The following is a 26,641-nucleotide window of genomic DNA, read 5'->3' on the forward strand; positions in this document are numbered from 1 at the left end:
TCATGTTTGTTTTTCTTTTCTTCCTTTTGCTTCTGTCCTCCTTTTATGGCCCTCTGTGTCCTTGCATTGGTTTCCATCCCCCTGCCCTATTAGTTTAAACATGACCTTTCCTACACTCTCTTTCCCGTAACCTACACGCATATGCTTCCACGTTGTTGACCCACCCCCCCATTGTTTAGTTTTATATTATTCACTTCCTTGGGATACAGGCTTTGGCTTCCAGACTTTCAATTAAGTAATGATGATCCATTCGTTACTTCTTTTCCTCATCAACAATTTTTGCATGGTAATATTATTTTCTGTTACTAATACATTAATTTTAATCTTCAAAAATCTTTGGCCTGCAGTAAGCAATAGTCGCAACAACAGAGTGTTTGAAAAATGTTCTAGAAGAACTTTGAAAAAAAATGTGAAGAAAATTTCTTCAAAGAAAAATGTACCTGCTTTAGTATACACCAATCAGCCAAAACATTATGACTAGTGATGACCCATTCTCCTGTCTCCAACGGACCCCCTCCTCTTGGACTCCCCCAGATGGCCATCTACTTTCATTGGGCCTTCTCATTTCCAACTGCCGGCAGGACATTAACTGCCTCAAATTTTCCACTCCCCTGAATTACTCTAACCTCTCCCCTCCTGAACATACAGCCCTCCGCTCACTCTACAGAAACCTCGACTTGGTTATCAAACCCGCCAACAAGGGAGGTGCCGTGGTAGTCTGGCGCGCTGACCTCTACTGGACTGAGGCCAGGCAACAACTCTCAGACACCTCCTCCTACCTATCCTTGGTCCATGACCCCACAGACGAGAGCCAGGCCTTAATCTCAAACACCATTACTGATCTCATCACTTCCAGCTCTCTGCCCTCTAAAGCCTCCAACCTTATCGTTCCCCAGCTCTGCAAGGCCTGATTTTATCTTCTCCCCAAAATCCACAAACAGATCTGTCCTGGCAGACCCATTGTTTCTGCCTGTTCATGTCCCACCAAATTAATTTCCACCTACCTTGACTCCATCCTATCCCCCATGGTCCAATTCCTCCCTATCTATGTCCAAGACACCTCACATGCTCTCCGTCTCCTCAATAACTTCTGCTTTCCAGGCCACCACTCCCTCATCTTTACTATGGATGTCCAGTCACTCATCACCTCAATCCCCCACCAGGAGGATCTTAAAGCCCTCCGTTTCTTCCTTGACCGCAGAACCAGACAATTTCCATCCACCAATACTCTCCTCCGCCTGGCAGAACTGGTCCTTACCCTCAACAACTTCTCCTTCGACTCCTCCCACTTCCTCCAAATCCAAAGCGTAGTTATGGGCCCTTGCATGGGCCCTAGCTATGCCTGCCTCTTTGTAGCGTATGTCGAACAATCCCTGTTCCAGGCGTACACTGGCCCCGAACTCTACCTCCGCTACATTGACGACTCCACTGGTGCTAGCTCCTGTACCCATGCAGAACTCACTGACTTCATCAATTTCACCACTAATTTACATCCTGCTCTTAAATTTACTTGGACGATCTCCGACATCTCCCTACCGTTTCTGGATCTCACCATCTCCATCGCAGGAGACAGACGTGTGACCAACATCTACTACAAACCTACGGACTCCTACAGCTATCTTGACTACACTTCTTCCCACCCTGTTCCCTGTAAAAATTCTATCCCCTACTCCCAATTCCTCCGTCTACGCCACATCTGCACCCAAGATGAAGTGTTCCATACAAGGGCATCGGAATTGTCCTCATTCTTTAGGAAACAGGGGTTCCCCTCTTCCATTGCAGATGAGGCTCTCATTAGGGTCTCCTCAAAATCCCGCAGCTCTGTTCTTGCTCCCCATCCCCCTATTCGTAACAAGGACAGAGTCCCCCTTCCTCACCTTCCACCCCATCAGCCGTCGCATACAACATATTATCCTCCAACATTTCCGCAACCTTCAACGGGATCCCACTACTGGCCACATCTTCCCATCTCCACCCCTTTCCCTCCGAAACTCCCTGGTCCACTCGTCCCTTCCCACCCAAACCTCCTCAGGTACTTTCCCCCACAACCGCAGGGGGAAACCTGTTATTTTACCTCCCCCCACGACTCCATCCAAGTACCCAAACAGTCTTTCCAGGTGAGGCAGAGGTTCACCTGCACTTCCTCCAACCTCATCTACTGCATCCGCTGTTCCAGGTGTCAACTTCTCTACATCAGCGAGACCAAGTGCAGACTCGGCAATCGTTTCGCTGAACACCTCCGCTCTGTCCGTCTTAACCAACCTGATTTCCCGGTGGCTCAGCACTTCAAATCCTCCTCCCATTCCCAATCTGACCTTTCTGTCCTGGGCCTCCTCCATTGCCGCAGTGAGACCCTGTGCAAATTGGAGGAACAGCACCTCATATTTCACTTGGGTAGGTTACAGCCCAGCGGTATGAACATTGACTTCTCTAACTTCAGATAGTCCCTGCTTTCCCTCTCTTTCCCCTCCCCCTTCCTAGTTCGCCCACCAGTCTTCCTGTTCCCGACTACATCACTTCTTTGTCCCACCCCCTCCCATGACATCAGTCTGAAGAAGGGCCTCAACCTGAAACTCACATCCTGGATTCTGGACTACCTCACCAACCGACCACAGTATGTGAGGACAAAGGACCTGGTCTCAGACATGGTGGTCTGCAGCACAGGGGTCCGCAGGGAACAGTGCTAGCTCCATTCTTGTTCACCCTGTACACTGCGGACTTCAGGCACAGCTCTGCAAACTCCTATCTACAGAAGTTCTCTGACGACTCTGCCATCGTCAGCCTCATCACAGGCGACGATGACAGGGCGTATAGAGAACTGATCAAGGAGTTTGTGGACTGGTGCCAGTGGAACTGCCTCCGGATCAACGCGGGAAAAACCAGGGATATGGTGGTAGATTTCCGCAGGCGCAGCCAGGTCCCCCCGACACCGGTAAACATCCAGGGAATGGACATGGGGAGGGTGGACTCTCATAAGTACCTGGCTGTTTACCTCAATAATAAATTGGACTGGACCAAAAACACCGATGCGCTATACAAAAAGGGCCAGAGCAGACTTTATCTGCTAAGGAGACTCGGGTCCTTTGGAGTGCAGGGGGCACTCCTAAGGACCGTCTACAACACGGTGGTTGCATCAGCCATTTTCTATGGAGTGGTCTGCTGGAGCTGCAGCATCTCAGCGGCGGAAGGGAAGAGACTGGACAAGCTGGTCAGGAAGGCCAGCTCTGTCCTGGGTTGTCCCCTCGACTCAGTGCAGGCGGTGGGAGAGAGGAGGATGATGGCAAAGTTAACATCACTGCTGGACAACGACTCCCACCCCATGCAGGACACTGTCACTGCACTGAGTAGCTCCTTCAGTGACAGATTCCTACACCCCAAGTTCGTGAAGGAGAGATATAGGAGGTCCGTCCTTCCCGCTGCGGTGAGACTGTACAACCAGCACTGCTCCCAGCAGACGAGTCAACAGTAACAGTTAAGGAATACAATTTATCCTTGTCTTTACTTTTATTTATAATGAATAATCTCTTGCTATCCACTTTGCTGCTGTAACAATGTAAATTTCCCCGGTGTGGGACGAACAAAGGAATATATTATTTATATTATTATTATTATTCCTTCTCTCCTGAGATGCTGCCTGACCCGCAGAGTTACTCCAGCATTTTGTGTCAACATTATGACCACTGACAGACGAAGTGAATAACATTGATTATCTTGTTACAATGGCACCTGTCAAGGGGTGGGATATATTAGGCAGCAAGTGAACAGTCAGTTCTTGAAGTTGATGTGTTGGATGCAGGAGAAATGGGCAGGAGTAAAGACCTGAGTGACTTTGACAAGGGCCAAATTGTTATGGCCAGATGACTGGGTCAGAGCATCTCTGAAACGGCAATGCCTGTGGGGTGCTCCCGGTCAGCAGTGGTGAGTACCTACCGAGAGTGGTCCAAGGATGGACAAACCACAAACCGGCGACAGGGTGTTGGGCGCCCGAGGCTCATCGATGTGCGAGGGCAATGAAGGCTGTCCCGTCTGGTCCGAACCGACAGAAGGTCTACTGTGGCACAAGTCACAGAAAATTTTAATAATGGTCACGGGAGGAATGTGTCACTATACACAGTACATCGCACCCTGCTGCGTATGAGGCTGCACATGGGGCTGCACAACAGCATATTAGGTAGGTGGTCATAATGTTTTGGCTGATTGGTGTACATTGTTGAAATTAAGCATATAAAAGGAAATTGCTTTCCAAAAAAATCCTATATTTTGGGGGAATAGGTGATTTAACCGTCAAGTAATCGCTTTAACACTACTCATTTATTTTACTACTCTGTTCTTGAGTCTGAAAAATGGTCCTGACCAGAAATGTCACCTATCCATTTTCTCCGGAGATGCTGCCTGACCTGCTAGATTACTCCAGCATTTTATGTCTATCTTTGGTATAAACCAGCATCTGCAGTTCCTTTTCATTATATTTCAGTTATTTTCCATTGCTTCCAATAATAAGGATCCTGATATATTTTTGTTTCATTAAACTTGTCTTCTCTGTAACTCAGATGCTGAGTAAGTCTCCGAAGATACTTATTTTCTCATTTATTTGGATCAAAGTCATCCCATTCCAGTGTTTCAGTTTAAAAATCAACTGTTGCATTCCACTTACAGTGAGTCTTAATAAAGTACATGAAATTGCTGCAAAACCTTCTAATTTGTAGAGCAATGTGCCTTAAAGATTCTGGTCTTTAGGGAGTGTAAGAAAATAACTGCAGATTTGAAGAAGGGTCTCGACCCGAAACGTCACCCATTCCTTCTCTCCTGAGATGCTGCCTGACCTGCTGAGTTACTCCAGCATTTTGTGAAATAAATACCTGGTCTTTAGGGAAGTTAATTAGAGCATGAGGAAGCATGGACTGCCTGCAAATTAAGTATTCAGCTACACTATACATGTTGAAAATTAAGTTCAATTGATTAATGCAGTTCTTGACGTGCATTAATAAACTTCTAACTACTTTACCCAACTTTACTTTTTTTCAGTACTGCTGCTTTGAGTGCCTAACCTCTTAATCTTGTCTATCTCTATAAATGTAATTAGTTTACAGATGACAGACCAGTGGTTGGTGTAGTGGTACAGAATCACTTGTCACAGAAATCTCGGAACTCATTTAGACCTAACATTTCAACATTAATCCATTTACCTATTTTCTATTAGCCAAATGAAGAAACATAAAAAGCTTTTGAACCAATAAAATTAACATGCTCAGCCTTAGAAAGCCCAAAAAATGTTTTTAAAAAGAGGATTTATAATCAAGGTTCTAAATGTGTGCACAAAACTATACTTCAGATGTATTACATATTTTACCAAGTTCAAGACTGATTGTCAAACAAAAAATAATATCAGCAATTGTAACCACATTGCTTTTTCATTTAATTTAGTTTGTTTTTGCAAGAAATGGCCACTAACAATTTAATGATGCTTTTTAGCTTAACATTGGGGAAATATGAAATACTATTTTAAGCTCATCCTATGTGATTATCTATCATGCAATATCTAATGCTCAGAATGTCATCTGAGACAAGACCTCTGAAGTTCAAGGCAGAGGTTTCCTCTTAATCTTCTGCTCAGGTCAACCAAAAAAAATTAAGATATGATGGAAAGTCAGAAAAGGAAATTTATAGCACAATTTACTACAATGTCATTATGACATCCTTCTGTAACAATCTTGTTCTGTTTTAACGTATGTCAATTATTGCTAAAAAGTAATTTAATCTGACAGTGGCAGGATGTTGAAAGGCTTGCGGAGATGTCAAGAAGACGACCTTTCTGCTCCTGTTCAGCCAAAAGCCATTTTTAACAGGAATCTAAGAACCATTGCAAGTTCTATTGTACTTTGTTAATTAGTTATTGATTCGAAATAATGCACAACCAAATTTTCTGAGATTAGCTTGACGCCAGAAGGTTGTGCACTGACAGACTGTTTCAGATAATCTTTATAACATGTATGCCTCTTTAATGAGATGTTCCATTTAAACTTTTTGTTCTGATTACTGAGCACGATGGAATTACCATTCCATTTGTGTATTTTTAAAAATGATGCTGCTACTCCTTCCAGTTAAAAAAACATAAAAGATGGAGTTTATTTTGACTGTTTTTGTCCCAAACATACTACCAATAAAAACAAGTTATTGAGGCCCATCAACATTACGTGGTCTTTAAAGATATTAAGATGCTCCCATTAACCCATCACCTACCTACAGTGCGTTCAGAAAGTATTCAGACCCCTTCACTTTTTCCACATTTTGCTACATTACAGCCTTATTTTAAAATGGATTAAATTCATTTCTTTATCATCAATCTAGACACAATACCCCATAATAAAAGTGAAAACAGGTATTTAGAAATATTTGCAAACTAATTGAAAAGAAATAACTGAAATATCACATTGACATAAGTATTCAGACCCTTTACTCAGTACTTTGTTGAGGCACCTTTGGCAGCGATTACAGCCTCAAGTCTTCTTGGGTATGACGCTACAAGCTTGGCACACCTGTATTTGGGTAATTTCTCCCATTCTTCTCTGCAGATCCTCTCAAGCTCTGTCAGGTTGAATGGGGAGCGTCGAGGCACAACTATTTTTAGCTCCCTCCATAGATGTTCGATCGGGTTCAAGTCTGGGGTCTGGCTGGGCTACTCAAGGACATTCACAGACTTGTCACAAAGCCACTCCTGCATTGTCTTGGCTGTGTGCTTAGGGTCGTTGTCCTGTTGGAAGGTGAACCTCCGCCCCAGTCTGAGGTCCAGAATGCTCAGGAGCAGGTTTTCATCAAGGATCTCTCTGTACTTTGCTCTGTTCATCTTTCCCTCGATCCTGACTAGTCTCCCAGTTCCTGCCACTGAAAAACTTCCCCACAGCATGATGCTGCCACCACCATGCTTCACCGTAGGTATGGTATTGGCCAGATGATGAGCGGTGCCGCTTGGCATTCGGGCCAGAGTTCAATCTTGGTTTCATCAGACCAGAGAATCTTGTTTCTCATGGCCTCATGGCAAACTCCAAGCAGGCTGTCATGTGCCTTTTACCGAGGAGTGGCTTCCGTCTGGCCATTCTACCATAAAGGCCTGATTGGTGGAGTGCTACAGATATAGTTGTCCTTCTGGAAGGTTCTCCCATCTTCACAGAGGAACTGGAGTTCTGTCAGAGTGACCATCGGGTTCTTGGACACCTCCCTGACCAAGGCCCTTCTCCCCCGATTGCTCAGTTTGGCCCGGCGGCCAGCTCTTTAAACTGGTCATTCCAAAGTTCTTCCATTTAAGAATGACGGAGGCCACTGTGCTCTTCGGGACCTGCAATGCTGCAGAAATTGTTTTATACGCTTCCCCAGATCTGTGTCTCGACACAATCCTGTCTCGGAGGTCTACTGACAATTCCTTCGTCTTCATGGCTTGGTTTTTGCTCTGACATGCACTGTCAAATGTGGGACCTTATATAGACAAGTGTGTGCCTTTCCAAATCATGTCCAATCAATTTAATTTATCACTGGTGGACTCCAGTCAAGTTGCAGAAACATCTCAAGGATAATCAATGGAAACAGGATGAACCTAAGCTCAATTTTGAGTGTCATAGCAAAGGGTCTGAATACTTATGTAAATGTGATATTTCAGTTATTTCTTTTTAATTATTTTGCAAAAATTTCTAAACACCTGTTTTCACTTTTTTATTATGGGGTATTGTGTGTAGATTGATGATTAAAAATGAGTTTAATCCATTTTAAAATAAGGCTGTAACATAACAAAATGTGGAAAAAGTGAAGGGGTCTAAATACTTTCTGAATGCACTGTAAATCCTGGTGATGATTCTGATTCGAAATCCTGGTGATGATAGTTAATCCTCCAAGCTACCTCTGGATGCACAATTGATATCATCATCTTGCTGGCTATATTCATTGTACCCAATATAAAATTTCATGTGTGTTTTGGGTTTCTAGATCCTACTTTGTTATTCCTAAGCACAACTAAAAATGGGCCTAATCTAATTTTTAGACACCTGTATAATAATTGCATTTTAACATACTGTATTGATGATGCCGATTCTATATGTAGATGTAGTATGCCATTGAGATAATTCCATAAAGAAGATAGACACAAAAAGCTGGAGTAACTCAGCGGGTCATATAGCATTTCTGGAGAAAAGGAATAGGTGATGTTATGGGTCGAGACCCTTCTTCGCTTTAAACCAGCATCTGCAGTTCCTTCCTACACACAAGACCAGAAGGACATAGGAATACCAAGTTTGACACAAACCCATGAAGGCAATAGATTAACTAACAGCAACATTTATCTTCACATCAGTCTGAAGAAGGGTCTCGACCCGAAACGTCACCCATTCCTTCTCTCCAGAGATGCTGCTGACCCGCTAGGTTACTCCAGCATTTTGTGTCTACCTTTGATTTAAATCAGCATCTGCAATTTTCTTTCCTAAACATTTATCTTTAGTTGTACAGGTAATGATTGGTCTATAAGTATTGACTTGTCTGCAGCAAATTAGAGTGGCAAGTGTTAGTTCAGAGAACCTCATGGCTGGAAGTTCTGGAACAAAAGCAACTCTTGTGGCTCTCTGTGAAAATGAAAGCAGTGGGATATCAATATATCATGTACATTGTTGCCATTGGCCTGTCAGTGGAAACGATGATAAGCTGACTGCAGGGCCAATCCCTACTCCTTCATGAATACACAGTGAATAGATCCCCATAAGTGCTGTAATGTCCAATGCGGATAGGGGGTGAGAGTTTACCCATCTGCAGCCCCTTGTCTTTTCCACTTACCACCTCCAGCCTTTGCAGCTATCTCCACCCTTCTCCACCCTTCTCTCTCCAACTTGACTCATCTGCCAATCAACTCCTCCATATCTGGATCCACCTATCATTTGTCAAATCATGCTTCATCTCTTCCACTCACCTCAGCTGTCAGCAATCTCCCCTGAACTTCAATCTTAAAGATGGGTCCGTAACTGAAACTTTGTCCATTTGTCTCCACAGATGTTGTCTGACTCGCTGAGTTCCACAAGCACTTTTATTTTTTGAACAAGTAACTACGTCAAGTTGAGTTTATTGTCATATGCACAAGTATGGTGAGGTACAGGTACAATGGAAAATTTTGCAAGCAGAAGCATCACAGGCACATATACTTAGACAAACACAAAACATGTAATAAAGTAACTTTGCTTCCTACTTTTAAATGTGGGGGATGTGAATATTTTCAGCATAAAGTGGATGAAAATGTTGGAAATGGCCAGATTTAATATTTATATTTTCTACTCCATACGAATTTGACATAGGAGAAAATTGAATAATTGAAAGACTCTGGAAGGTTAAGCCAACCCAAAGCATCATATACTAATTGGATGACAAGATGTAGCATGTCAAGCTGCGATGGAGTTAATGCTTCTTCACACAACCTTTATGTCTCTGTTGTAGCATCTTAAACAAGCCCATGGTTCAATCATGTGCTGCCAAAGTGCAATTTACAATTTGATAAAGAAAAACTATTTTCACTCAAGCAAAAAACAAAATATTGGAGGAATTCATCAGGTCAGGCAGAATCTGTGGAGGGAAATGGACAGACAGCATTTTTGGTTGGGACCCTTTATCCCAACCCAAAAACATTGTCTGTTCATTTCCCTCCACAGAGGCGGCCTGACCCACTGAGTTGCTCCAGCACTTCATTTTTTTGTCCAAGATTCTAGTGTCGTCAATCTCTTGTGTTTTCATACAATTTTCACTGGTTGAGAGTAAAATAATGAAAGCATTTATTGAGGATGTGGAATCAGAAATACAAAAAAAGATTGTGGGATAGATCAGGCGAGGCAGCACTTGCAGACGTTAAAATAGAGCTCATGTTTCAATTCGCCTCTCATCAGTATGTAAATGCATTCTCATGAGATAAAATTAATTTACACTGCAGAGAAAGGCTCAAGTGGAAAAAAAAGAGAAAGTCTGTAATAAAATGGAAGACAGGAAAGACTAAATGACTAAAAACAAGAAGGTGCAAAGCCAAGGAATACTTGGCAGTGATAACAATGAGCAGGTTGATCATTTAGTAAACCAATTTAAATCTTCTGATGGCTAAATACTAACTTTGACCTTTGAGCAAAATTGGGAAAGTTAGAGATTGTAAGGGGTTTCTGCGCCGAGCTTTCGCCCGACCTAAGGTCCCCGTGCCTTGCTCTGATCCCTTGACCAGGCCGCGCACACTGGTTCCCCGTGAGTGGTTCGACCCACTCACCCCCTACGGTTCTAGACACTGGACTTAGATGCAGGAGCGTTTATAGTGCAGAAAATTCAACCAGACCAGATTTGAAGACCAGGGTTTAAATGGAAAAGGCTTTTATTGAGCGATTGGGACTATTGTCCATGAATACTTATACAGTTCTATAAGACATATCTATAAGACACATACCGAATTACATGAATACTTTTGACTATGAATTCTAAAACGCACAGTTCTACAAGACATATACACGACTGTAAGATGGGGAACGTACGACACATCGCAAAATTGACCAACACATATTCCTTTACACACCCACGTTTATTCAGACCACCCTCCCCTCTACACTAAACTATGTCCAGGATATGCAGGATCGGGGTACATGCTCACCATGGGGCTATTACTGGGGTTACTGGCTGTTCGTGCTGCTTCTCCGCTGCTTTCCGTGAGGGTCGTGCTTGTCCCCTGAGTTTCTTCCTTCCGTTTCTTGCGTTCCTTGCAGGTTTTCTTGCAGTATTTCTTCTCGAGTTGCGTGCCGGTTCCTCTCTCTTGCACTTCGCTTCTTCTTGCCTGTCTTTTCTTCCTCCTGCATCCGTTTGACTTGAGTTTCTTGCACCCGTTTGACTTGTTTCTTGCACCCTCTGCCTTGCATAAGTTTAAAACCCAAAAGTCGTGGCCAGTTATACTAATTCTGGCCCGTCCTATCTCCCGCCAGATCTTGGGATCTCTTTGCTTAAAAGATATGTATTGAGTTTTCTCTCTGATCTGCGCTTATGTCCGGGGGGTACCGGGGATGGCCAGACGGTGTTAATTGGTATTTCGTTGCGAGGTGATGGGTTTAACTGGTTTCCCATCACCTACCAGGTAGTTTTCTATGGGCTATTGTGCCCCCTTAACGAGATTAACTGTGTAGGTCGGCTTGGGGCATTGTGAGTATGCTGATGTCAGCGCCCCAGTGTCTGGACTTCGACCTGGTTTTGCAGGTTTCTGCATGGCCAATACCCATCCATTGTTCTGGCCGTGGCTTTGCAGAAACCTAGATACTGGGCTGTAAGGTTTTTGCTCTTGTGGCTGGTCACGAGGTCCTGCGGCCATTTTAGGACCCACAGATTGTGACATCCCTTGGTAAACTGACCACAGCCTTTCTCCGCTATCAGCCCCAGTCTCCCGTTTAAAATGTCCAAACTGCAGCTCTTTGGTTTGGTGTTGCTTTCAGAATGAGGGAAAACTTCTCAAATCTTACAGTCCCTCCTGTTGATTTGCATAACCCCAGTTTATCGAATCAATTAAATAATGTGGTTGAGCAATGTTTTCCCGATTCTCCACATCCAGACCCCTGAGGTTTTAACTAACTAGTGTTCCATTGCAAACGCACAGTCCCCATCTTTTAGGCTGACCTTTACTGCCCGTGTCCCGGGCAAAACTATATTACAAGTATGTACATTTTCATGTCAGACATATACACCTACACCTTGTCGCAGGCCGATACCTCCGCCATCCTCCTACTGGTGTCAGCTTTAATGTAGGACATGAAAACAACACAACAGCAAAACGATACATTTTTTTACATTCCTTCAACACAATCATTCTTTATATAATTTTGAAAAAGGACAATGCAAAACATAGTTCACTCGGTGCGGAGGGGGCCCGTCCTCCTAGCAGCTTGCGGCTGGGTCCTGCTCGCCCACCCGCACGTCAGCGATACCTCGAACCCCACATACACATATAGATCCCCTCATCCGGTTCCCACCATTTGTCCCAACACACACTCAACTGTTCATTAGTCCCAGAAATAGTTCTGTGAGTGTTGTTGTCAAGTCTCTCCCACTCAACAGTGGAGTTGGCCATTGTCCTGCTCGTTTTCCTCAGCCACCACCGCCTGCTCGTGGGGACCTTCCCCGTGCATACCAGGCAGATCCTTTTGCCAACGGTGGCGCTTACCCTTTGGGCGATGATCTTGACTCTCGGGCACAATAACGAAGTGTCCCGATAAGCAAAACCTGAGGCGCTGGAATACTCTGAAGAGTTCGATCCCAAGCCACCCCGGCCACCGGCCTTCATGGAAGTGAACTGCGGTCTCCTCCGCTTCTCTCCTTCCAGTCCCATCGGTCGCGATGGGAGCCGTGTCCCCGGAGCAGCCGTGGACGATGATGTCCTTGGTGCGGCCCCGATAGGCCCACCCACATCCGATCGCCGTGGCAACGATCCACCATACGAGTGCCTCCTTCCACTCCAGAAAACAGATAAAATATGGTATAGCCAGCCTCTTGGGGAGCGCTTGGCTTTGTTAATGCCCCTGCGTGCGGGTCTCTTGACCCCCAGCCTGCACCCCACACCTGAATCCTGGACGCATCAACTTTATTTACACCTATCCCCATAAAACTTATCTAAATTACTTATCCTTATCTAATTACCTAATCCTTATCTATCTAAAATATAATACAGCGCCGCCTTCCCAGGGCGGCTCAGCTAATCCCTGTCAGGGCTGCAGCGGGTCGTCTCCTGCGGCTGCACCACGCTGTCTCCCACCTTTGATCCTCCGCAGCCTGTCGCTGCCTGGCGGGGGCTAAACCTCCTCTGAAACGTTAGCTCCCTCCTCCTCACTTGGCTCCGGTACCTCGGGGCGTGATTGACCTCTGTCCAAAACTTTCTAGGTTGGGGTCCCCTGCTAGACCTACGGAGAGTCACCTTAGGCACTGCCCCCTGGACAGCCTGGCTGAGGACCGGTTCCTGCCGTGTCGCAGCTCGGGTACCCCCCGCAGCTGCCGACCCTGGCCCCTCCTACTCCAGCTCTGCCCCCTTGGTGCTGGGTATACCCGCGGCATCCAGCCTCACCCTGCCTGTACCTACAGGTGGTGAGCCTCCGCCCGCTACCCCCGCCTTCCTGGTGCTTGAGTCGGGGACGTTACTGTCGTCCCCATCCGACTCCTCCTCCTCCGTAATGGGATCCAGCCCCTGGTCGAGCTGATCAGGCTCTTCCTCTTCCAAAACGCGAGACCCTCCATTCCTGGATAATGTCCTCCCCCCTCACGCAGGCAACCTTGCCTGTCTGCGTGACCTGCCTCATCCTTGGCTGTGAGTCCCTACTCACAGGGCTGGCCCCTGTGGTTGACCCCTGTGCTCCCGGCCTGTACCTACCTACCCTACCACAATCGTGTTTGTGGATCACAAACGCGTTCAGGTTGTTCCCCACACACTCTTGCAGTTCGGCCGGGACCTCCGCCACCATGCGCTCGAGGTCGTAACCCTCGGGCGGCTTCATGGTGCACAGAGTCCCTTTCTCCTCTTTTCCCCTAATCCCCTTCCCACCCACTGCTGTCCATTTCATCAGGATACACTCCCATGTGGTGCGGAGTGCTCCCAAATGAATGGACAGCGGGATGGAACGCGCGCCAGCCTGTTCCTTCCCTGTGAACCCCGCCAGTGTGAAAGGGACCCCCGTGGACAGGGGAGAGTCAAAGGGTTCCTCTGTGTGGACCACGGTGCATGAAGCCCCCGTGTCCGACAGGTAACTGCCCCTTTGCCTCTCCACTACCATCTCCACAAGCGGCCTCTTCCACGCATCGTAGCGGAGCGGACACAGATAGGCGGGCTGCGTGGGCTGATGTCATTGGGGAATGTCCAGTGCCCCCCCCGCACCTGGGGAGCCGGTAGCGACTGCCACCTTCCCCTGTGCGGCCATGAGGGACCGCATCACCTCGATCATCGATTCGATAATCTCGGGCTTAACTGGGACATCGGCGCGCAGGGGGGTGCCAACCCTATCTTCCTTGGTGTGGGCCCTGCAATCCTTCCGCCAGTGCCCCACCTTACCGCACCTGAAACACTTGGACTGTGCGGTAGGGTTACCCTCCTGTCGCCACTCCTTTTGGGCCGGTGTAGTAGCCTCCGCCACGTGCACCTTCCCTTTTACGAGTTGGGTAGACGTGCTCCGGGTGTTACTATACCCTACCGTGAGACGGTCCAAAACCGTCTCCTCCGTGCTATTTGTGGGATCAAACCAGGCTTTCGCCTGCTCCCTGACGGCCGCCAGGCTGTTTGACACCAAACATCGGAGCCACTGGGCTCTCCCATTCCCGACCAGGTCATTCCGCGCAGGGACGTGCGGGCAACTGCTCTGGTATACTGACCACAGTCGCGCCGCAAAAACCCTTGGGGGTTCTCCCTCCATCTGGAGGGTCTTCCCTAATCGGGCAAATGGACCCTCATCGCCCATCCCCAAAACTTCCAGGACCTCGTCCCGCAGGAGATCGTAGGTCCTGGTCCCTCTTTTACTCTCATCTGAGAGGCATTGGAGGATCGAGCTGTCCAGGGAGAACAGCAACAATTTTGCCCGTTCTCCCTCGTCGCAACCGTTGATTGCGGCGGTTTGCTCTATCTCTCTGAAATGCAGCGAAGGGTCCCCTGATTCGGACAATTTTGCTACATGCCCGACCATAGCTCTTAACTGCTGGGAGCTGTGGGGCACCACGATCTCGCTTTGAATGGGTCCGGCGTCCCCATTCGGCGCGGTGGGTCCCCGTCTGGTTTCCAGGACCGGGCACATGGGCGCCGGTGCCGAGTTCTCGACCGGGAGCTCCTCTCTCTCTCTCTCCCCTACACTACCCCTTTTCCAGGATGCCTCGTAGCTAGGGGAATCGTGGAGTCTGGGGGCCGAAGCCACCACGGTCTTTCTGGGGCATTGTGAGTATGCTGATGTCAGCGCCCCAGTGTCTGGACTTCGACCTGGTTTTGCAGGTTTCTGCATGGCCAATACCCATCCATTGTTCTGGCCGTGGCTTTGCAGAAACCTAGAGACTGGGCTGTAAGGTTTTTGCTCTTGTGGCTGGTCACGAGGTCCTGCGGCCATTTTAGGACCCACAGATTGTGACATCCCTTGGTAAACTGACCGCAGCCTTTCTCCGCTATCAGCCCCAGTCTCCCGTTTAAAATGTCCAAACTGCAGCTCTTTGGTTTGGTGTTGCTTTCAGAATGAGGGAAAACTTCTCAAATCTTACAAGATGCACAATTTTAAGATTGAAAAGAAAGGGAAAGGATGAGTCAAAACTAGGGCAGGACCTTTACGGTGAATGGTTAGGTCCTTGGGAGTGTTGTAGAGCAGAAGGATCCAGGAGTACAGGTACAGAATTCCCTGAAAATTGTGTCACAAGGAGACTAGGTGGCCAAGATGCCCTTTTGTACACTGGCCTTCATCATAAGGTCAAAAGTGATAGGAGTAGAATTAGGTCATTCGGCCCATCAAGTCTACTCTGCCATTCGATCATGGCTGATCTATCTCTCCCTCCTAACCCCATTCTCCTGCCTTCTACCCATAACCTCTGACATCCGTCAGGGTATTGAGCGTAGAAATTGGGATGTCATGTTGCAGTTGGACAAAACATTTGTGAGGGCACACTTGGAGTACTGTGCTCAGTTTTGGCCACCCAGCTATAGGGAGGATGCGATGTCATTAAGCTTGAAAGAAACCAGAGAAGATTTACGAGGATGTTGTCAGGACCTGAGGGGCTGAGCTATAGGGGCGATGTTGTGCAGGCTAGAAGAGCAGGAGGCTGGGGGGTGATCTTATACAGGTGTGTAAAATGATGAGGGGAATAGATAAACTGAATGTACAGAATATTTCACCCAGGATAGAGGAATGATAAACAAGAAGACATATGTTTAAGGTGACCAGGCAAGATGGGATGGCAGGACTTTCATATGAAGAAAGACTGGATAGACTCGGCTTGTACTCGCTGGAATTTAGAAGATTGAGAGGGGATCTTATAGAAACTTACAAAATTCTTAAGTGGTTGGACAGGCTAGATGCAGGAAGATTGTTCCCAATGTTGGGGAAGTCCAGAACAAGGGATCACAGTTTAAGGATAAGGGGGAAGTCTTTTAGGACCGAGATGAGAACGTTTTTTTTCACACAGAGAGTGGTGAATCTGTGGAATTCTCTGCCACAGAAGGTAGTTGAGGCCAGTTCATTGGCTATATTTAAGAGGGAGTTAGATGTGGCCCTTGTGGCTAAAGGGATCAGGAGGTATGGAGAGAAGGCAGGTACGGGATACTGAGTTGGATGATCAGCCATGATGCAGGCTCGAAGGGCCGAATGGCCTACTCCTGCGCCTATTTTCTATGTTTCTATGTAATACAAACCTGAGTGGTAAGGGTGGTGGATATATGGAATGAGCTGCCAGAGGTGGTAGTGGAGGATGGTACTATAACAGCATTTAAAAGACACTTGGACAGGTACATGGATAGGAAAGGTTTAGAGGGATATGGGCCTAACAAGGGCAGGTGGAACGTGTAGATGTGGCATCTTGGCTGGCATGGGCAAGTTTGGCAGATGAGCCTGTTTCTGTGATGTATGACTCTATGACTCAATGTTTCAAGTCACTGGTGAAACATCAGTACTGAATACAATATGGTGTCTTTATTTACAGAAAGATATTGGAGGCAGTTCAAGCAAAGTTCACAAGGTTGATTCCCAGAATAATGGGATTGTCTTAGAGGAATAGTTAAGCAATTTGGGCCTGAACTAATTGGAATTTAGAAGAATGGGATATGTAAAACACAATTGAAATGTATATAATGTTCTGAATGCGCTTGGCAGGGTAGACAAAAGAAGGATTCCCCTTGTGGAGGAACTGTGACATTCTCAGTATAAGAAAGCATTTAAGATGCACGAGAGGTGAAATTTCTTCTCTCTTAGGATTGTGATTTTCTAGAATTCTCTAGTCTACTGCGTAATGAAGCTGTCATTGAATAAATTTGAGGCTAGCATGGATAGGTTTTTGGACATGGGGGAGTTGAGAGTTATGGGGAACAGATAGGAAAATGGATTTAAGGCCAAAATCCATGATCCAATTGAATTGTGAAGCAGGCTTAAAGTTCCATAAGTCCTATTTCTGCAGCTATTATAAGACCTTTCCATTTGTTGTCTCATATAAATCTTCCTTTCTTTTATTTTCTCTTCTCCCTTTTGCTCTAAATATTTGATTAACTGCGCTTTTCGCAGTACTGATGTAGATCATTCTCTTGAAAAAATAATTTAATGCACCAGAATCTGTTGAGAAATACCATTATTTCCCAGTAAATGTATTGTATTAACCTTAATAAGATTTAGTGATTACTGTACAAACACACCAGTCCTGAATTTACTGGCTGGGCTCTGATGGCATTTCCCCAGCTGTATTTCCATGTTGGACTGCAGAACATGAACTTTTTGAATTCTCCAGCATTTAAACTGGGGAAGTTCTCTCTTCATCCATTGTTGAGGCAATGAATATTTTGCTAATGGGGAGCAATCGAGTTAAGGACTATTAATTTTATTTCCATGAGCAAATTGAAAAATATTTTTGACAAAATGCAAAGCCTTTGGAAAGAGCAGAAAAATTAAAATAATTTTGAATTGTTCAAGAAAGTAAAAAAACATAAATAAAGGCTGGGGCAGGATATATAGCCCCTTGTGCTTGGTGCACCTTTCAATAAGACCATGGCATATACTGTGCTTCAAATCTCCTTTCCCATAAGTTCTGATACCGTTATACCAGAAAAAGAAAATTCCAGGAATTCACTACCCTCTGAAAGAAGAATTGTTTGCAAACCACAGGTTTAACTGACCAGCCACTTACTTCATACCTATGTCCCTCTGTTTGTGACGATCCATTTGTGAATTTAAGGTATCACAAAATGCTGGAGTAACTCAGCAGGTCAGGCAGCATCTAGGAGAGAGTGAATATATATTGTGAATATAAATTTGTGAATTTATATCAACATCCCTCCTATCAAGATCTCTTAGGACCTTGATGTTTCAATAAGGTCGCTCCTCTTTCTTCTAAACTCTAAGGATCACAGACCCTTTTAGCCTGGTGACTCTACTGTGAACTACTTTCAATCACAACAACATTTTTTAGGTAAGGGCATCAAAACTGTGCACAGTAATACAGCTATGGCCTCACCATTACTCTACAATTGTAACAAAACCTCCCTACACTAAAACTTCAACTCCTTTATAACAAAAACAAACATGCTATTTGACCTACTTGGCTGATATGCCTGCTAACTTTTTGTGATTCTTACACGAGAATATTAAGATACTTCTGAACTTCTGACATCCTTTATTTACTAAAATTCTACCGTGAACTCAAACTTGAGTATAGCTGATGACTGATCAACCATAGTTCTCTGAGGGAGAAAATTGCAAAGATACAACAGCTTGAAAACCTCATATTTTTTTGCCTTCAGCATCAAAGGAGACTTGAGATTCAGAACCCAATATGCATTTCTTCCTATTGGAATTTTTTTAATCTTCTTTCCCATACAGGTAGGGACTTCTAATTGAGTGTACAATGCTGTACAGTGTTAGATTTAATAATAACAGTATGAATATCTTTAGGTTTTTTATGAGATTGTTTCTTGTCATCTGATTTTAAAAAGATGTTAACACGTTTACAACAAGCAGGTTGATGTCACTCATAATGTGGCAAACTCGGGAATTTCATATGGACATGCTTTGTATTCATTGGCTAACATTTATACCATATTTCTACTAATTTCAAGGTATATATTTCATGTTTCTTCATGACATACAAGGAAATAATTTGGCCATTAAGTTGGTGTCACATTTCCCATCAAATCCCCCAGATTATGCCATTGATTGCACAATTTACAGTGCCAATTAACCTACCAATCCACCTATCTTTGGGATGGAAAAAAACGTTTGAGGACATGGGAGAAACCCACATGGTTAAAGGGAGAACACGCAAGCTCTACACAGACAGTACAAGCGGTTTGGATCTAATCCAGGTAACTGGAGCTGTGAGGCAAGAGCTCTATCAACTGTAACACTCCGAGTTTCCTGGATGGTATATTATTTTAGCAATATTCAGAGATTAGTTACCATTTAACAAGTAAAAATGAATACATAAATTAAATAACATGACATGCGGTGACATTTGAATAATTTACATTAATTTACCAGATTTATTCTAATCATGAACTCTGGTGATAGTGATGCTTTCAGATTTATATTGAGAAGGTCCTTTTAAGCAAGCCAAACTAAGGAGTGATAGCTTTATTCATATGTGTGATGGATCATAATAATTAGTAACATTTATCAGTGTCAACTAGTTAAGTCGTACACTAAATGAGTATTTCAACATGAAAATGTAAAAAAAAATAGATCCTTCTGTTTTCATGTTTGCTGAAAGTTTTTTTGCAGGTGGTGTGTGACAGAAAGGTATGCTTTATTATGAAAACTGTGAAGAGTTAACAGTAGGGGTCTATCAAAGTTGGCATCATTACAAGAAATATGCAAACTTATCATTGTAAGCATTCTCAAAGGATTAGTTGCTGGCAGGATCTAATTAACCCAAGGAAATAATTACACAAATATGCAAATGTTATTTAGATATTTTCATTTGTAGTCAATAAAGCCAATCACTGAAATGGCACATTTGCTGAAGTATTAATCAATACACAATTTAAAAGATGTTTAGACCTAGCTATCAATTATTTCTGGCTATTAGAAAATGCCTCAAATTTTAGGAAACTTAGAGCTGAGCCTCCCATTGAAAACTATTCTTTTATATAATAAAATACTCATTGACTAAGAATTCTTAGGAGTTGTATCTCTATATCAGACAATGTCGAACAAGGGCAGGACTTACACAATAAATGGTAGGCCTCTGGGTAGTGTTGTAGAGCAGAAGAATCTCGGAGTACAGGTGCATGGCTCCTTGAAGGTCGAGTCGTGGGTAGATAAGGTGGTCAAAAAGGCGTTTGGCATTTTGGCCTTCATCAGTCAGAGTATTGGGTATAGGAGTTGAGAGGTCATGTTGCAGTTGCATAAGACGTTGGTGAGACCACATTTAACATATAACATATAACATATAACAACTACAGCATGGAAACAGGCCTGTCCGGCCCTACCAGTCCACGCCGACCATTCTCCCTGACCTAGTCTCATCTACCTGCACTCAGACCATAACCCTCCAATCCCCTCCTATCCATATACCTATCCAATTTACTCTTAAATAATAAAATCGAGCCAGCCTCCACCACTTCCACCGGAAGCCCATTCCATACAGCCACAACCCTCTGAGTAAAGAAGTTCCCCCTCATGTTACCCCTAAACCTTTGTCCCTCAATTCTGAAGCTATGTCCCCTTGTTGGAATCTTCCCCACTCTCAAAGGGAAAAGCCTACCCACGTCAACTCTGTCCGTCCCTCTCAAAATTTTAAAAACCTCTATCAAGTCCCCCCTCAACCTTCTACGCTCCAAAGAATAAAGACCCAACCTGTTCAACCTCTCTCTGTAGCCTAAGTGCTGAAACCCAGGCAACATTCTAGTAAATCTCCTCTGTACCCTCTCCATTTTAGAGTATTGTGTTCAGTTCTGGGCACCATGTTATAGAAAAGATGTTGTCAAGCTTGAAAAGGTTCAGAAAAGATTTACGAGGATGTTGCCAGGACTAGAGGGTGTGAGCTATAGGGAGTGGTAGAGTAGGCTGGGTCTCTATTCCATGGAATGTAGGAGGATGAAGGGGATCTCATAAAGGTGTACAAAATCATGAGAGGAATAGATCGGGTAGATGCAAAGAGACTTGAGGACCAGAGGGCATAGGTTCAAGGTGAAGGCGAAAAGATTTAATAGGAATCCGAGGGGTAACGTTTTCACACAAAGGGCGGTGGGTGTACATAACAAGCTGCCAGAGGAGGTAGTTGAGGCTGGGACTATCCCATCATTTAAGAGACAGTTAGAAAAGTACATGGATAGATTCATTCACAAAAAAACTGGAGTAACTCAGCAGGTCAGGCAGTTAGACAAGTACATGGATAGGACAGGTTTGGAGGGATATGGACCAAGCGCAGCCAAGTGGGACTAGTGCAGTTGGGGCATTGTTTTTCCTCATTATTCACATCTCTGACATTGTGGATCAACATCATGGCTCTTCTATGTTGCTTCCACTGCTTAAATGTTTATTTACAATCAGAAGTGGAAGCAATCTTCAAGATGCTGTCCAACTGCAGTGCTATAATGTTTGATCACTGTTACCTTTTCTGATTTATATTCTGTTGATTTGGCTGTGTTCTTCAACATCCTGATGTTTTATTGATTGGGGCTGTAAATTGGTTGGAGATTTTTTAGTGCTGAGTTTGCTAATACTATTAGATTTATTTCCGCTGCTTCCTTTGTTATTTTAATGACATTTATAAAATACACCTATCATCAATTTTTCCTTCCTATGTATGAATGAGGCACTTTGCTGGGATTTTTTGTTCGGTTAAATTGGAAGAGATAGTTCAGAAATTACAAAAAGAATGAGACCAATTAATTGAGCGGGCAAGGCAATGGCAACTGATAGGTATTAGACTCTCCTCTCTCCTCCTCCCTCCCTCCCCCTTCCCTCCCTCCCCCCCTCGCCCTCTCCCCCTCACCCATCCCCCCTCTCTCTCTCCCCCTCCTCCCCTCCACCTCTCCCCCGTCCCCCCTAGGGTTGCCTCTCCTGCATTGGTGCAGCACCCTCTCCTCCCCCACTCCCTCCTCCCCTCTCCCGCACACTCTCCCCTCCCCTCCCCCGCCCTTCCCCCTCCTTCCCCCCTCCCTCCTCCCCCCAACCCCCTCCCCCCCACTCCATCCCCCTCAGCCCCCCTTTCCCTCCCTCCCCTCCCTCCACCCCTCCCCCCTCCCTAGGAGATAGATTTAAACTTTAAAATTTATGTTGAATTGATGTACTTGGTTCATCTTGTTTCTGTCCTTGTGAATGGTTATCAAAATCGTTATGCAGAGTATGTTATGGAGCTTTGTGCTCAAAGAATGTTGGAAATATTTAAAAAAATTAAAACATTGTTGGAAATACTCAGCATCTTGGAAAAACTTGCGAATGATCAGCTGAGAGGAGGAGCAGCATGGGAGATTTAAAATGCAGCCGTTAGCATCCAAGAGACTGCGGCTACTGGTATATTTTTAAAAACGCAGGCACTAACGGAGGAGCCTATTGAGACTGGTCGTGTTGGGAGATGTTATGTGTTGAGGTGCAAATGCTTTGTTGAGGGGAAGTGTTGAGGCTTTGGTTCATAAAACTGTGGCGTGGAGGCTGAATGGAGGGTGGTGGAAAGATAATGTATGGTCATTTACTTTTATGTAACTCTTCATTGGTCAGTGCAGTAGAGATTGTAGTTAGGGTACTGGGTAAGTTCCTCCAGCAGATTGTTAGTGAAGATGCTCTTGTGTTCAGTTTTGTTCACCCACTACAGGAAATATGTCATACAGAGAATGCAGAAAATATTTATAAGGAAGTTGCCAGGTCTCGAAGGCCTGAGCCATACAGAGATGTTAGATGATTTTATAGAGATACTAGACCAAGTGGACCCGTTGGGCCCAAATCTCTCCTGCATTGGTGCAGCACCCTCTCCTCCCCTCCCCCCTCCCCCCTGCCCTCTCCCCTTTCCCCCTCTCCCCATCCCCCAATCCCCTCTCCCCCCTCTCCCACTCCCCCAATCCCCACTCCCCCTTCCTCCCTCCCCCTCCCTCCCCTTCCCCTCCCCTCTCCCCGCACTCCAACCCCTCAGCCCCCATTAATCCCCCCCTCCCCTTCCATTCCCCTCAACCCCCCTTATCCTCCCTCCCTCCCCCCCCCCTCCCTCCACCCCCATCAATCCCTCCCTCCCTAGGAGATAGATTTAAACTTTAAAATGTGAATAACTTAAAAAATATAACACCAATTTCAATGAAACTTCTTCCATTAGGACCAAAGGGATGACGGTGAGTAAGGTGGGCCAAAAAGTATCGTGCTATCTTGTACCATTTGGCTGTACTTCAGGAACAAACAAACAAACGAGAGTTTTAGTATATAGATATAAAATCATGAGGAATGGATAGAGTAAAAGCACTGTCTTTTTCCCATGCAAGAACTAGAAGGCATAGGTCTCACTTGAGAGGGGGAAGATTTAAGAGGAACCTCAGAGGCAACTTAGTGACATAGAAGGTAGTGGGTATATGGAACAAGCTGCCTGTGAAAGTAAGTAAGGCAAGTACAATGATAATATTAAAAACATTTCCAGTCTTAATAAGTGTTCCGACCCGAAACGTCACGCATCCTTGTCCTCCAGAAATGCTGCTTGACCCACAGTGTTACTCCAGCACTTTGGGTTCTACATTTAAAACGTATTTGGATATAACTAAATAAGAAAGGTTTTGAGTGCATGGGCCATAGGGTTAGCTTAGATAAGGCATCTTGATTGGTATGGAAGAGTTGTGCCAAAGAGCCTGTTTCCATACTGTTTGACTCTGTGACTCTATCTTGCTGCATCTGTGGGAAGTCTTTCATCAGAGCTGGGAAGAAGAGAAAATATGTTTGTCCATATGCAAAGAGGATGACAGACAAGGAACACCTCTGATAGGGTAAGCTGGGCTGACCATGCGATAAGCTGTATGCAAGGTTATCTGGGCAATGAGTAAATGAGAGCAGTTAGGGAGTGAGGACAGACAAAAGAAGCCAAGTGGCCAATTATTTATAAATATTTAAGTTTATAAATGGACTATCGCAATAAAACAACTCATCACAAACTTGTTGAATGATAATATTGCCAATTTTAATGGATGTGGCCACGTCTCTAGAATTATTTAAAAAATAACAGTCTATGGGGCTTGTCTGGAGTCAACAACAATTGGGCACTAGCTTGCCCATTTGAGACGTTCTTAAATTCCCCGATTTTTCCTGGATTTTTGTAATTAATCCCAGCAGATTGATTCCCCTTGCCAGTGTAAATAATTCCAGTGGAAGCTACGTTTTTTTTCTTGTCCTCTGTAGAACACCTGAGATCTTCAGTATTTGATGCCAGTGCATGCCTTTTTGGAGTACAACACTGTAGCTACCACCCTCCTCACCTTCTCATAGTCATTGGCAAAAATGACAAACAACAATGCTATTTATAGGGATCATCATCAATTTACAGTTTAATTGCTGATGGAATTGAAATGGCTGTTCATTAAATTCCACAGATGTTTCGTGCTTTGGTTTACATGTATGCAAAGGAGGTGGCATGTTACGTGCTAAAGGGATTTTTTGTGACTGAGATTTCAACGGTGTATATCATCTTTGCCATTAAGAATTTGATAAGAAATCATCCCAATACATATGTCGGACCTCTCCCTGAAAAACTGGGAAATCATTTCTAAACCTGGGGAATGTCTGGAAATGCCACTTTGATTTAGACAACAAATTCACTCTTTGGTTAATCAAAGGAGAATTTTCCCATAGGCAATATGTGTGCCTGCAATATTGATATTTCACCCTCCTTTAACAATTAACATCTGATTTCCTTTATAGATTTAACTGAGTGAACTGTCACCGTAACAAACCACAAAATTGGGGAGGTGGGGAGGCTTTTATCTTTATTCATTTATCGTATGTTAACTTCAAAACAAAATCCTGCTCTCCTAGTTAGGTTTGGCAGGTGAATTTGTCAGCAAAGTTTTGGACTAGACACGGATGATCTGAACTTTATAATTGACATTATTATTCTGCTTCTCAATCTATTAATCACATAAAATAAAGAGAGATTGGGAAAACGACGAAACAATATAAGAAAATAAGAAAGCAAGAAGGAAATATGAGATGAATGAGAAGGGCAGCAGAGTGGCCCAGCTGGTAGAGCTATGGCCTCACTGTGCCAGAGACCAGGATTTCATTCTAACGTCAGATCCTGTCTGTGGTGTTTGCACCCTCCGAGTGCTCAGGTTTCTTCCCATATCCCAAAGACGTGCGGCTCTAAAGGGTAATTGGCCTCTGTAAATTACCCACACCTCTGCTGGGAATGGATATGAAAATGAATCGCAGAAATAGTCCGAACAAGTGGATTCTGGATCCTGCCAACTGAAATTTTTATGATCCCCCCCCCCCCTTGCCCTGGAGAGAGCTCTGTGCATCCATGCAGTTTTCTTCCTCAATAGTGAGCTGCAAAAGAGCTTTATTTTTTCAATTTTTAATATTTCTCACAGCCGAGAATGAGGCAATTCAGCTCATGAAGTCTCAAGAGCAATCCCAAAAGGATAGATCCTCATTAACATGAGAAACTCTATTCTTCCATGGATCCACATGGTAGTTCACCACAACAGATGAGAGCTGATAGATGGGTCACAGAAATACCAGAATTGTTGAGGAGAATTTAAACAAAGTAACTCTCTATGCATTACAATCCTAACACCAATGATCAGCTGATGCATAACCCCCCCCTCCCCCCTGATTTTGACATTTAAGTCCACCTGAACCAAACATCACACATTCCCTTCTCTTTTAACTTAAACAATGTAAATTCCTGATCAGTTGTGACATGAGGAATGCTCTATCTGAATCATTAGTAAAAACAAAACAGTAAATTGTATATTTTTTGAAGGAAATAGTGTAAGGACAGAAGAAAGGAACTGAATATTTTATCCAATCAAAAAACTGGTGCATTTACTTTAATATGTATAATGTCCTTCTATATTGGAAATTTCTTTTCTCCCTTTTTGCAGGATAACAGTACACCAGAGGAGCATGCACTCTATGTCTGGGATCACTTCATTTCCGGATCTTCTGCCAAGAATGTGGTATTTGTTGCCCACAGTTACGGTGGCCTGGTGTTTTTGGAATTAGTAAGTACTTTTTCTTCTTTACTAATCGTTTTTTTTGTTCACTGCACATTTCAGACATCATAAGCATAATGTTCTTCGAGCATATTTAAACAATTTTCTTGATATCTATGTGTAGCCATTTCATTCTATATCTGTATTAATTTGTTTTCTAATCAACAAAACACAAGAACAAATGGGCGTATATTTGGATTATTTTGAATAATTCATTAGTAAATGTTACCATTTAATGTGCATGATAGGTTTGGTTATGCAAACGTGATTCAGCAATTTTTGCATGATGTTATTAGTCCATTTAGGAAACCACACAAGTACTTAATTGAAATAGTTACTCCTTTGACCAATCACTAACAGTTTAATAGACATTTTGAAGCAGTTGCTCTTCTGTCATTGACAATAAACAATTTTTCATGGTTGCAGTTTCAGATTAAAACAAAAATGTGGCTAAGATAATTGAGAACAATGCGATGACAAATTTACCATTTCAAAAATGGAATTTTCAGAGAAAATGTATTTGCCACATGTTTTGATGTTGTTTGTAGTTTTGTTAAAAAAAGACAACCTTATCATTTGGAAAACTTTTTTGGTTTCCTTTAAATTTCTTCCCTCTGACTTTAAATCAATTCCCTTCAGTTATTGATTAACTGGAATATGAACAAAAGAAAAAAGCCGGCTGCCTACACAAACACAACTTGCAAGGTGATACATGTAGGGATGTTAAACCAGGGTAAAGAATAAAAAGTGGATGGCAGGATCCTGGGAAGT

General features: G+C 44.1%; 1 protein-coding gene across 2 annotated transcripts in view; it reads left to right on the forward strand.

Annotated features, from left to right (window-relative positions):
* arb2a (ARB2 cotranscriptional regulator A) overlaps positions 1–26,641 on the forward strand; it is a 378,083-nt gene that overhangs the window by 149,079 nt on the left and 202,363 nt on the right. For both annotated transcript variants that reach the window (XM_078396498.1, XM_078396497.1), the window contains exon 8: positions 25,760–25,879. In XM_078396498.1, coding sequence (XP_078252624.1) covers positions 25,760–25,879 — 120 coding nt within the window. The remainder of the gene's footprint in view (positions 1–25,759; positions 25,880–26,641) is intronic.

Source organism: Rhinoraja longicauda, chromosome 3, assembly GCF_053455715.1.
Source record: "Rhinoraja longicauda isolate Sanriku21f chromosome 3, sRhiLon1.1, whole genome shotgun sequence".
NCBI lineage: Eukaryota > Metazoa > Chordata > Chondrichthyes > Rajiformes > Arhynchobatidae > Rhinoraja > Rhinoraja longicauda.